Source organism: Apostichopus japonicus, chromosome 16 (assembly GCF_037975245.1).
Source record: "Apostichopus japonicus isolate 1M-3 chromosome 16, ASM3797524v1, whole genome shotgun sequence".
Lineage (NCBI taxonomy): Eukaryota > Metazoa > Echinodermata > Holothuroidea > Aspidochirotida > Stichopodidae > Apostichopus > Apostichopus japonicus.
The window spans coordinates 24,893,174-24,907,146 of record NC_092576.1 but is presented as its reverse complement, the minus strand read 5'-3'; the positions used below and the strand labels follow the sequence as shown (position 1 = coordinate 24,907,146).

At 35.7% G+C, this 13,973-nt stretch overlaps 1 protein-coding gene across 2 annotated transcripts in view; it reads right to left on the bottom strand.

Annotated features, from left to right (window-relative positions):
* LOC139982456 (uncharacterized) overlaps positions 1-11,072 on the bottom strand; it is an 80,113-nt gene extending 69,041 nt beyond the window's left edge. For both annotated transcript variants that reach the window (XM_071995349.1, XM_071995350.1), the window contains exons 1-4: positions 10,485-11,072; positions 7,139-7,210; positions 3,788-4,051; positions 3-266 (exon numbers count right to left, since the gene is read on the bottom strand). In XM_071995349.1, the coding sequence (XP_071851450.1) occupies positions 3-266; positions 3,788-4,051; positions 7,139-7,190 (580 nt within the window). In that variant the 5' untranslated portion in view covers positions 7,191-7,210; positions 10,485-11,072. The remainder of the gene's footprint in view (positions 1-2; positions 267-3,787; positions 4,052-7,138; positions 7,211-10,484) is intronic.
* Between the last annotated feature and the right edge of the window lie 2,901 nt (positions 11,073-13,973).

Below are 13,973 nucleotides of genomic sequence, written 5' to 3'. Positions count from 1 at the left end.
ACCTTCGGATCCCTGGAAAATACTACGCAGGGTGCGTAGTAAACCCTGAAGTCCCAATTGATCAAGAGCAGTCAACAAGGGAGAGATGTCATTAGGCTTTATTTGACCCCTTTCTTCCATTAAGAAGACCATGAGTAGCCCGGTGCTCTTTTTTGCATGTTGTAGCTCGTCAATCTCAGCAGGAGTAAACCTGAGGAGCGTTGCAAGTTTGAGTATGATTTCAGTTGTGAGGAGCTCGGCTAGGCGTACCTTAAACCTGCCAAAATCTGTAAAGAGAATTTTACAAAACATGAACGGTCTAGACTGAGTATGATTGGACAATTCTTCTTTACTCCAGATTCTTCCACCCCAAAATATACGATTTATGTCAATCACTACCGGAACACGAAGCGACCAAGATTGTATAACTCACACCTTAGCACCCATCGTTGGGTATGTGCTACACTTTACCGAAAGTCCACAAACTTCCTAAATTGATAGCCGACGCTCAACAAGCACTACCCGGAGTGACCACTTCTGACCCTGACAAAATCCATGGTTCAGACATTTGTAAACTAGCCACATAAGCTATTCCCTCCTTGTCGACCTATTATTTCAGGGATTGGTACTCTTACTGAGCATCTTTCAGGATACATGGGCTCCATACTCAACATGACGAGAATACGTCCATTAACCATAGGTTGCATTTTTCAGCACTCTTGACCTCAACTTACTGAAACTTTATGTATTCTGCAATCGGACTGGTTAGTTTGGAAGAGTTGATTTGTGAACACCTTGCCATGTCTGCCTTGATCTGATAGTGATTTGGCTACAAGCTGTGTAATGAGTTGCATAATAGACGATTAGGCAGCTCAACTAAGGTGCGAAAAGATGGGACTGATCACTCAGCTAACCAACTGGAAAAAACCTGCCCTTCAGTACATACGCCTGGTTTTTGGATGCAACCTACAGCTAATTGACACTTTCGTGACATGAACCCATCGTTTAACCACATTCCTTCTTAGTATACAGGACATTACACATTGTTTTGAGCATCTTTAATAATATTCAGACAATTACCGACTAATTCCTTACTTGTAACTATGGATGTATTCTTTTTGTACACCAATATCTCTCATAATGAGGGAATCATCGCTTGTTAACATTTTCTTCATATGTCACCAACCCCACTTTAGCTGTTGATCTTGGGTCTATTTTACGTTTCATTTTAAGTAAAACTTATTTCTTTTTTACTGGGATTATCTCCAAATCAATGGTACTGCTATGGGCACTAGATAGCACCATGTTAGGCCAACATATTTTATGCACGAATTGGAACTGAAATTGGTATTCGCTTTTCCTATAAAGCCATCACATTATCATAGATACATTGACGATATTTTATTGTCTGGCCACGTGGTGAAGAAGCTGTAAAGTCTTTCATTGAATGTGTGAATTCTTTTTCATGACAACATTATATTTTCTGTTGAAGTAACTGAACAACGAATAACATTTCTTGTATAGCAATTCTTTAACCACTTCGGTCTATTATAAGCCGGCTATTCATATGAATTTACACTTTAATAGTTTTCACCCACATAATCTCAAGAGTTCTATTGTTTACAGCTAATGCGTACTTTGTAAAGAGGGCAATTATGTAGGTGAAACAGGCTCCCGGTTCCGCTTACGTTTTAATAATCACAAAAAATCTAATCGTGATAATTTTGCAGAATTCTCCGTTTCCGAACATTTCAATCTTCATAGTCATTCTCTCAAAAATCTAAAATGTACTTTAATTGCCTGAAACTTCAAATCTGCTACTGATTTTTAACGTAGAGAAATCGATTGGATCTTTCGAATTAAATTTCACATCACCGGCCTCAACAAAGACTTCAAACCCCTTAACAACTATCAGTTCACAAACATAATGTAATCCGTTCTTTGCTCCTTAATCCGCTTCCTGTATAGTCATGGATTATTTGGTTCTAATATCATCAATGCAACTTACACCTATATACTGTAGCGTCATACTTTCATTGTGTTACATTTTGTACTTTTCATTAGACTGCCAAGTATTGCTGACGAAGGTCCCAGTGACCATTCGGTTTATGATGTACAGAAAATGTCCATTTATATTAATATCAATTTCAATTAGGATACCTATTGAGATAAGTTTATTGTAACATTCATGGCCAACATGGTTCTTGAACATGTCTTTCTGCCAAACAATCTACTGAATCTTTCCAGTAAGCGTATCAAATAATAGTTTATTAAGCTTTGAATAATCTGGAATGGTAGCACGGTCATTTGATTTTTTAGCGTGACCCGTTTTGTTCCTCATATGCTCATAAAAGCACGTTAGCATGTGACTAAAAAAACTGGTAACAGACACAAACGATACCACGCTTTCTTCTTCGTAAGAGATATGCACAAATATCACACAGAAGAGAGGTACTTGACAAATGTTGCTTAACACAGGACTTTTAGTGAGAAGATCATTGATTCTCCTTGCCGCTTGATTATCATTAACGGCAACAGCTCTTCTGATGTACTCATCCCTTGCATTATCATCAAAACCTGTCAAACGAACTTTCACTGTCCCTACATCGAGATTATCGGGTAAATAAGCTGACCTAGTACATGTTATCACCTTAAAGTTAGCCAAAAATATTACCAGCGATGATTTTAATAATTTCTGATTGATCACTGATATTTTTGTCCGGATATTCATCATACCCATCTAAAATCATCACTACGCGCCGGCTGTATAACAGAATTTCCATAATGTCTTCCTTTGTTAGATTTCATTCACCTGGCATCAGCATTAGTTTGATTGCGAGACAAATCGACGATAAACCGCCGAGGAGTCTTAGTGGAAGCAAGATAAAGATAGCTACATCTTTCAATGGAGATGAATCAGATGCATTGCACCAGTCATAAGCAGCTTGTAATGTAAACGTTGATTTACCATATCCAGGATCGCCTTCTAACAGTATTCGCTTTAAAGATATTATATCATCATTAAATACATCGTGGTATGATTTTAGTTTTACTGTTTCCATTCTTTTTCCTTCCAATGGACGTTCGCTTCCTTTATTATTTCTTCCGTACATTTCAATACCACCTTCTACAAATACGTCATTCACACGAAACACCTTTTCGCGGATATTAAGTATTGGATTGACCTTACTATAAAGTTGATTGTAAAATGTCTTGATGTATCGTACAAACAGGAATGTGTTATCTGTTCTCAAAATAATAAAAACTTATGCAGCTTTTACAATGTTCAGTATAGTTGTCTTTGTTATGTCCTGTGTTACTTACTAGCAATTGGTTCACAATCATGATCATTGTGATGAAGACGTTGACGATAATAATAATGAGGTTAATAATAATAATACTATAAATAATAATATTAGCACTAATGACTAATATACTGCCATATTATCACTGAGAAAATATGACATACGTAAAATATGGTAAGTATACTTAATACTTAGCTTACACTTAAATGACAAATGTTTGTAATTAAAATCCTAATATATGAAAGTTAAAAAATGTTTCCAATTTATGAACAAAACTGTTGAGATATTTACACAAGCTTATTTGCAACAGTTGTTTTGTTTGTGTTGTACTTGACAATGACTTGGTAATAATAACAAATATTTAGTTGTTAACACATAGACGTAGTTTTAAATTATAACAGACTAGTCTACGTTTTAACCTGTATGCAGGCATTGTATTCCGTCATTTGTTTGGTCGTACATGTGTCAGTCTCTGGTCAGATATATATCGTACTACACCTTACCTTCGGATCCCTGGAAAATACTACGCAGGGTGCTAAGTAAACCCTGAAGTCCCAATTGATCAAGAGCAGTCAACAAGGGAGAGATGTCATTAGGCTTTATTTGACCTTTTTCTACCATTAAGGAGACCATACGTTGTTCGGGGATGCTACTCGCTTGTTGTAGCTGGTCTTTCTCAGCAGGAGTAAACATGAAGAGCGTTGCAAGTTTTAGTATGATATCAGTTGTGAGGTGCTCGGCTAGTCGTACCTTGAAGCTGCCATAATCTGTAAAGAGAATTTTAAGAAACATGAACGGTCGTGACTGAGTGTGAAATTGACCGGAACACGTAGCGACCAAGATAGTATAACTCACACCTAAGCACCCATCATTGGGTACGTTCTACACTTACCGAAAATCCACAAACTTCCTAAATTGATAGCCGACGCTCAACAAGCACTACCCGGAGTGACCCCTTCTGACAATTACAATTCGACTCAATCATTGCCTAATAGTTTTTCTTTCATGGCGCTAACTGAAAATGAAGCCCTTCTTACTAACAAGAGCCCTATGGTTCCTTGTTTTTAAGGAATATTTACAAGGGAGCAGCACTGTCCTAAACTTGTTATGTGTTCCGATGTTCACACAAAATTATTGCCAAAAATATCACAAATCAACCGTTAGTCCTTTTGGGAACATGTTGAGGACCAGGTGTCTGATATGAGCAAGAGTTGGCTTTTTTTACCGAAATCACAGAATCATCCTAACTGTACTTATTGTAAGAATTGGACAATTTAGATCGGAATATGGCAATGAACATTCAAATAATCAACTTGAAAGAAACAAATACATGTCACTGGAGGTCAACCTGAGGTCAAAGGTCACCCAATTTCAGGTCGACTATTGGATTATGTAACTCCCAACCTTGATGGACATTTGGTTCTCAAATTATTGCAAAAGTACTAGTTTTTGACCCCTAATTGACCTTTGTTGACCTTGGATCACATGACTGTTATGTTTGGAAACGATCCCTTATCCCATTCTCAACAAGTCCACAAATATAAACCCCGTCGAACCCTGTCAATGGTAGTTTCACTTGTAAGTCGTTACGAAAAAAAAAACATTTTGACCCATAATTGACCTTTGGTGACCTTGGATTACATAACGGTTGTTTTGGAAAATGTGCCCCTTATTCATTCACAACGTGTCCCAAAATATCAGCCATGTCAGACTTCATGACTAGAAGTTGTTGCAAAAATTAGCATAGGATGGCAGTTTTTTGCATATAAGCACTCTAAGCAACTATAAGCAACTCTTACATATCAAAATATTGACAAACTGTTTTGGTTTTGCCCCAAATCTCCTAAAAAGAGCATATTTTGCAAGATTTGACCTTTGACCGCGAAGTCAAATGTAGTTTGACACAAACATTCAAAAATGCAACATGACAAGTTTATAGGACCACCGAACTGTACTTAAAAAAAAAAAAAAAAAACTTTCACCTCTGATAACTTCGCACAGGAAGGTCGCACATGTGTCAACCCATGGACAATTTTGATCGGAAGGTACCATTGAGATCCGAGTATGGCCACGAAAATTCAAATAACCAAATAAACTCATACATGTCACCGGAGGGTCAACTTTAGGTCAAAGGTCACCTAGATGCAGGTCGACTTCTGGATTACAATAACGTAACTCCCAACCTTGACCGTCACTTGGTTCTCAAGTTATTGCAAAAATACAAGTTTTCGACTCCTACTTGACATTTATTGAACATGGATCACATGACCGGTATGTTTGAAAATGATCCCTTACCCCATTCACAGCTTGTCTCAAAATATTAACTGCTTCAGACTTTTGCACTGGGAGTTGCTGCCTAACTGACATATGAAGACCTTTGCGGGCACCAGAAACAATAGGGATCTTCCTCTCACTATGGGCTATTGCTATTCACCCACCAAGTTTTGAAATCATTTCCTTGTTGAGATATCGTGTACACAAGCCATGCGTCACATACACATACATATACCAAGTTGAATGCATACTTGTATAGGTTCCTTGCTTTGCAAAAAGCAAGAAACTAAAATAGTAAACAAACGGGCGTGTGCTGGCGCACGAGTGTAATAGTCTTTTTTTTCTTTTGAGTAAAAAGAAGGATATGAGAGTATATCGCCTTCATTTCAATGTTGAAGATTGCAGTCATCTATTTCCTGGAGTGGAGGTCAGTTTTGACTCTATGTACTTTAAGTTATTTCGACAAGTCCATCCAGCCGTGAAACTCTTCAGTCAATTCATGATGGCTTCATATGAAATTGTAACAAAAAATCACGTTTGCTTAAATTGACAATTCCTCCAAGTAACTTTTAACTTTAGTTGGTGTTGCAAGTCAGTTACCAATGCAACCACATAATTTGATAGTACTTAATACACACAATTAACCGGTGGTAGCTGTAAGTCAATTCAATGCTCCCCTTATGGAGCTGTGGCAAAAAGTCCATGTTTCTCAATTTCACATTCATTGTTGACCTTTAATTGATCTTTCAACTCGGTTTACATGGTCACGACATATATGATAGTACATGGCATACCCCATCACATATGTGACGTTTCATTTAAATATAACGTTTTCCTATGGAGCCCTTGCAGAGAAAGTCCCTGTTCAATACATTTTACCTATACCATTCGTTTTGATGATATCGATACACCAAATTCTTTTATTTCATACATTTTAACCAATGCCAAAGTAAACACATAGTTTGATATGTATTTACTGTTAAACATGTAAGGATACCTGTCTATTCATTATTTCACCTGGTTGTGACAGCAAAATGTCTTTATCGTTTCGCTGTGTCAGTCCCCATCGTGAGAAACATTCCTATAAACTTTTAGTAGTTTGAAAGGATCACTTTTACATAGAATTACTCAGAAAATCTTGATTTGTCCTTTGGACCCTTAACTTTACCTTGGTTACGATGGTAACCACATATTTTGTTGTAACTTGTCGTTCACATATTAATATTGCATATCAATTCGATATATTCGCTTTATTTTATATCTTTCGTTTTGGGTCTGCAGGCACAGTTTCTCATCATTGTGCACTTTACATTTTGATAAAAAAAAATGCAAATGTAAACGAGTTCTGGTCACACTCGGTCACCCCACCACATGTGACCCCTGAGAATCGCTACTGAAATATGTGAACTGAAACCATTGTATTAGTTGCTATGGCAACTGAAACCAACAAACTAAAGTATCATATTATCCTTATAGGCAGCAATGACACAGAAAATAATGAAAATATGTCGCTCCCCACGGATTGGTGGATTAAGCTAATCTATAGACAATGTAATTATCAGGAAGCAGAAAGAACTTACTCATGTTGGTGTTATCCGATAAAGTTTCGGTAGCGGGAGATGCATTAGCCATTTTTCTTCTTCTTATCTTGTCTGAAAAATGAAAAGGCAATAAACTATCAAACAATTATAAACTTGACACATTAGCATATAAATGAATTAATAATGTTGGTTTTGATGCTAATGGTGGTGACTGTAATGGTCATAGCTGTGGCTATGAGAACTTAATGATGATAATCATTCAATAATGATGACAATTATTTTATTTTGGTGTGAGTTAGAGTCACTATGAAAATGTCAAATAGAGCATGGAAAATATATTTCCCTCAAATTAGGTCAATAATTATATCTTAATCGTTACTTGGGTTTTGTGGACGAGAAAACGTGTTCATAGCACAGTGTCAACATGAACAATAACATCATATGTTTCATGATGTGATATTTAATTTTATTGCAAAATGAAAGGACTATACCAGCGGATTGATTATCTTGTACCAATTACTAGTTATATATAACATATTTCCTCTGTCCAAGATCATAATTTGGAAAACAAGAACTCCATCTTTATCAACTACAATTTTTGTTCGTGTTGTTGAGAGTTGTTCTTCCCAAAAAAGCTTTTGGAGTGGGTAGTGTACTAGTGAGTCAGTTAAACAGTTCGTCACTGACAACGTAAGCAATGGTTATTCAGTTACTATAAAGTTACATTACTATCGCAAGATAATATTAAGCAAGCTTCGGAAGAAAAACACAGCCTTAAATTGTCTCTCCCTTAGTATTGCATATGGTAAGAATGGGTTAAATTAGCTTAAAATGTTTTTAACTAAACTGAATTATAATATTAATTAGTTCATTGTGTCTCCACCTTGCTTGAACATGGTCAATACTGTCCTGTAAGTTTACTTAAACGTTCGATGTAGCCAATGACTTGTCAGGTGATTAAGTTAATTTTTTTTTATCCCTGTATTGTTTGGAAAATATGCAGACACTGTGAATTAAACATGTTTTACAATGTATACACGGGATTCACTGAAATGTCTTTATTTGCTCTGATGTTGTTGGAAAAATAAGTTCAGTCTTTAACAGTTTTTAATGCGATAAATCTTAAATCTTAGTGTTGGGAAAATCTGCAGATACATTGACAATAACCCATATGGGTGGGATGGATGATAGGTGAAAGATTATGTCAAGTTAATATGACTCAAATATCGGTAGATATGGATGTAATGAATACGCTAGGTCAAACTTTGGTCAAGGTTTGAACAATGTTTTCTAAAGTAATTACATTTAAAATATGGACAATTTATCATCTTTTAAAGATTAGATTCGGGTTGCGTTTTACGAAATGACAAAAGCAATCGGCCCTGCCTAAATGCACCTGCATCGATAACAGTGAAAAATACATTTGTCAGGTTTTTGGTGTCGAAGGTGAATGACATGTGTAAAGACGAAAACCAGTAGCAGGATCAGGTTGTATTGAGAGATTCGAGGTTTTTCTTCAGCATTTGCTACTACAGCTCTTCGCTTAAAGAAGCATACATAATGACAGATTGCAACACACTGAGAACACAACAATAGTTAGCCCGATGTTGTCATAGTACACGTGGATCCACCACACACCAGATGCTATACAGGATCCACTCTACAGCATCCAATATATCCAATCTTATATGCACGATCCGCTATTACAATCCACAATACCTGATGTACTATACAGGATCCTCTATGTAGTAATAACTATACACGATCCCTTTACACGATCCATTATGCACTTTAAACTTTGTGAAAATATATGATCCAAAATCCTAGATCTAGATTACTTTGCGTGATCACTATGATGGATGCACTACGCAAGATTCAGTTTACACAATCCTCTTTACACGAACCATTATATACGCAATTCACATTGCATGATTTAATACGCACGATACATTATATATATATATATAACTCAATATACAGGATGTACTATATAGGATCAACTATGTATGATCCTCCATACATGATCACTATGCTGGATTTCCAATATGAACCACTATACACGATCAACTATACAGAATCAACTATGTAGCTTTCACGGTGTAGGATCCTATATGCAGGATCCAATATACATTATCCAATATATGATCAACTATAAATGATCTACAATACATGATTCACTATACACGATCCGCTATACATGTTCCACCGTACAGGATCCAATATGCAGGATCGACATGTGTATACATACTATTTGGAATGAAAATAAAAAAATGTGATATTGCTTAAATAATGAAAATTCGGGTATCATGTTATACCGTTCATGAACATTATCGCATACGTAAATATACCAATTTGGTTTAGATGGAATATTAATTCATAAACATGTTTCAATCCACCATTATACGTAATGGAAACGTTTTATAGATGCATCTTACAATTCAACGATAGTGACATTAGCTTTGTTAATTCTCAAGTTTCATCACATTTAAGTAAAAAAGGAAATTACATGATTGTAAAACATAAATGTACATACTTTGCACCATCAATATCGATTAATACATGCGATACTTAATGGTTTATCTGTCAATAATAACACAACTTTTATAACCCCAAGATAGTGAGGTTTAACCTATCAATGTACCATTGTCATCTTTAAGTCTTTATTTGTGCCATCGTTTGCCATCAGATGATTTATTTCAATTAAACTAACTTCAAACACGTATAGCGGCTATGAATAAATTGTACTTAACAAAATTAAAAACTTTCATTTTGTGTTTCCAATGTTCATGAAATGTAAGATTCATGGACATTTCCGATACCTTTCCGATGCAAAATTGATTCCATATCAACCAATATTGGACAATTTCAAGCCGATAAATCTGAAAAACATGTGTAACCTACAAACACGTTTATGCTTTAAAATGAATCAACATAGATGTTTGGATTGATAATGTTCTTACTTCCACAGCTTAAGAAGTCTAAAGTTAGGGGGAAAAAAACCTGAAACACTGATGAAGGTTTACTCTTTGATTGGTTTTCTGAACCACTTCCCAGTGCCCAACATTTTGTAAACGACGGTTCATTACCAATCGCACATTTTTTCAAATGTCTGTTTTCTACCTGAATTTAATGTTTACCTGAAGTTAATGTTTATGATATGTCCATTGGTATTAAAAGAAAGTACTCATTGTTTCAGTTTGCAATGTTTCGAGAGAGCATTATGAAGAATTCATATCAGTCTTGCCATAGTTGACAAATTGTTCTTTCTTAGAACATTTTTCATGGTTTGTTTTAACTCATTGATATCTTTCGTGAGGACTTGTATGATAATCGTGATATGTCAAGCCCTAGAAAAGAGGTTATTAATGACAATAGAGGAACTTACCTTCACTGGTGTAATTTGTCAGAGTATCCTTTGATAAAAGTTATAAGACACTGGATAAATGTGATATTTCCTTTCAATGTCGTTGATCCACGGACACAACAAAATCCAGGTATTGCATCATATGACGAATAAGTGTATGTGAAATACCGAAGTTTGTTACAATCCAACTGAAGTGGACGAATTTGAATCGGAACATAACATTCATATAATCCGTTTTAAATAATGGCTTTAGAACTGGAAATTCACTACCACAATATCGAAACTACTCGCATCGGCCCATAAAGACATTCTGCTGAATTTCCGTCGTGTTTTTTTTTTAAATTAAATCTAACAGTGTCTCAAATACTAACATATCCAAAAGGAAAGTGTCAAAGTGTTAATAATTAGATATCAAGACATAGTAAGGCGAAAGTTAACAAATATGCTCACAAAGCTTCCAAACTTTAGAAACTTATGAAGTTTATTGACTTATATATAACTAAAGAATTGCATATGTAACCAAACGAGGTTACTAGACAGTTCCAAACAAGTAGTTCTCACCCTTACTGCCTGCCGGTTAACACGTTTTCTTTTATTCCTACAACGCTTTATATTCTGGGCACTACGAAAATACTGTGACCGTATAAGGTAATGACTCGCTACTGATAATATGCAAATCAGTGTTGTTGTGTAATTGCGTGTGACAATTTCTATAAATAATGGTGACGTTTTGTATTGCTCAGTCTTATGACGCATATGGAATCTACCATTTGTTGTTTGGGCCATGTGAACATTCTCTTCGAATATTGCAACGAATTACGATTACGGAACGGTTCTCTGTGATAAGATATAAATATCATAACATGCAGCAAGTGTCACCTCCAACAGTGATTTACTAATTTCTTTGACAACACAACAAACAGTTTAAGACTTAAATTACAAATCCACCTTTACCCGATCATTTGCAAATAGTGAGAACTGGTTGAAACTATGCAAGAACCAGTCAATCGTGATTTTGTTCTTTGTTAAGCCTTACAAGCCTTAGTAGAAAGAAATACAAAAGCCAGTTGTGTATTCACCAGTGAACATGCACTTTTCTTACTTACTCCATTTTCTTCCGTCTTCCACGTAGTAAAATAATTAATGCATATGAACTTCACAGCTTGAATTCCATAACTGGTGCCGGTGTAGCAGTACAAACTGTCGCATATATCTCCCTAGGACAATTTATACTATATTTACTGGTACATTTGGTCTCCCCAGACCTATTGTACAACGCCAGTTGGTACAGACGGTCTCCCCGGAAAGTATATGCTATGGTTAAGCATTTATGTCTTTGTCTATAATTACATTGATATCGTATTTTGCTAATTCACCCAGAGAAGTTTGAATTGTGTAATAAAATATGATGTTAAATGACGAACGGCCATTCCACAGTTAAAACATAAATAGGCCCCTACTGTTAGTCTGATTGGTGCACAAACCATGATATACTTTTACCACGTTTAGGTAGTTTTAAAAACTCATTCGCAAGAACTCAAGCAATTGCTTATGCAACATTACAAAGTTGTTAGGACCTATTTTTCCGTTTCGTTTACCCAATTGTCGTAACAAATTGTTGGTGAAAAGTTAATAAATTCCCTCCTTTTATGTCCCTGCCTATCATAGAAATTAACAAGCATAACCAAATCATATCACTAAAGCTTACAGTGATAGTCTGGTCTGCAATGTAAAATGCAATTTATGGACTATAGCATATAACCTAGCCTACTCCTAGAGGAAAGTGACACTAATATTGAACGTAACACATGCACGTTCATTAATTGTGGTTGGTAAGATATTGAAGGCCTGATAGTACATTTTTAGGTGTTCCATATTCTCTACATTCCCCAAACCTCACTGCAGGAGAAAACTTTCCATTTCAAACACTGATATAGAGTTGTAATCCATTTTTAGTGGCACTTCAGCTAGAACTACCAATTATGCAGCCTATATATTTTTGTTTTTTGGGGGGAGAGGGGGACAAAAATCATGATATATCCTTGATCAAGCATTTTCTTGCTCATCTTGGCATAGACAACAGATTATGTCTAGATTCTATTGGAAGACTATCAACGTTGATGTAACGAGGAATATTCAACAGGATGTCAAAGCGTCATTGTCCGGCATACCTACAAACAAGTCTCCGTATCATTCCTGTAACTGGATTATGGAAACAAGTCATTTCAGGCTGTTCTAATTGTACAGGTTGTCCATAGCATGCGGTGAAGGTTAAGTTTAGATAAAGTCACTCTGTCTGGACAAATTAAACATTTACAAGTTTAAATGTAGTTTGTATAGGCCCTAAATTCTGGCCACTTTAATTGTTAGAAGTTTTCAAGAAGGACTTTCTGAGTTTAATAACCCTTCAAATTGTGCTCATCGATTATAAATGATGACACGAGATGATTGAATGTTCTAGTGAGGTAAATTTCCTCCAGGGTAGTAACAAAGTGAAAATCTGGCATATTCAGGGCCAATACAGCATTCCTTTAAGCCACATTTTGGCATTACTGCAGAGCAACCATCGATTGTTGCATATGATTGTAAATTGGAAAATGTGGACGTACCACTTTTCTGATCCAGTGTTTTGAGCGATTGTAAATGAATGGTACAATATGGTTTAAGTTACATTTTCATGTATGCAAGGTAAAACTAATTGGCCTAAATCCAACAATACCCTGGTTCGATCAGATATCCCACTATTTTGATCTACATCTGTACTAGTAATCCAGTGCATAGTTCTGTTATATGTCTAATAGCTTGAATAACAGACGACGGGGAATATATAGGTTTTCAGAAACGTTACTTAAAATTTGTCCTTAAAAGACTAATACTGATTAAATTCAATCTTCAACTCTACTCGTCATAGTCATTTGAACTTCCTCTTTCAGTCTATACTGTAAGATAAATACATTTGAGAACTGGGAATGTTAATACAATCCTGCTAGCCACGACCGGTTCCTTCATTGTGTACGCAGTTTGCCATAGTCAACGATGTGTGACGGTAGCGAACAAAAATTTCATTTAGGTATTATTTCTAAATCGATTAGATAAACAAACCAGCACTGGAATTCATCGCCCAGGGTAACTGAGACAATCGCATAGAAATTCTTTTATAATTATTCATTCAGTCGTGGCGTGGCATATAGTACATCGACTGCAATGGTTCCAGACTTGGGTGCTATAAACAGCAACTTATTACACCTATATACTGGAAATCGAAATAAACCAAATTTATTACACACCACACGTTGTGTGCTTCCATTATATTTGTATATATATATATGTACACCGATACGATTACATAAAAGAAAACGATATTCACTATTACAGGTTGTGCCTTATCACATAATAAGCTAGGGAAATTATCGTAGAAAAGTTTCAAAGTTAGTTATTTATACAAGTTGTTATTTTTGATCTTGTACACTTTGAAGTTTGGGGATATGTGCTTTTAGGAAACACAGAACA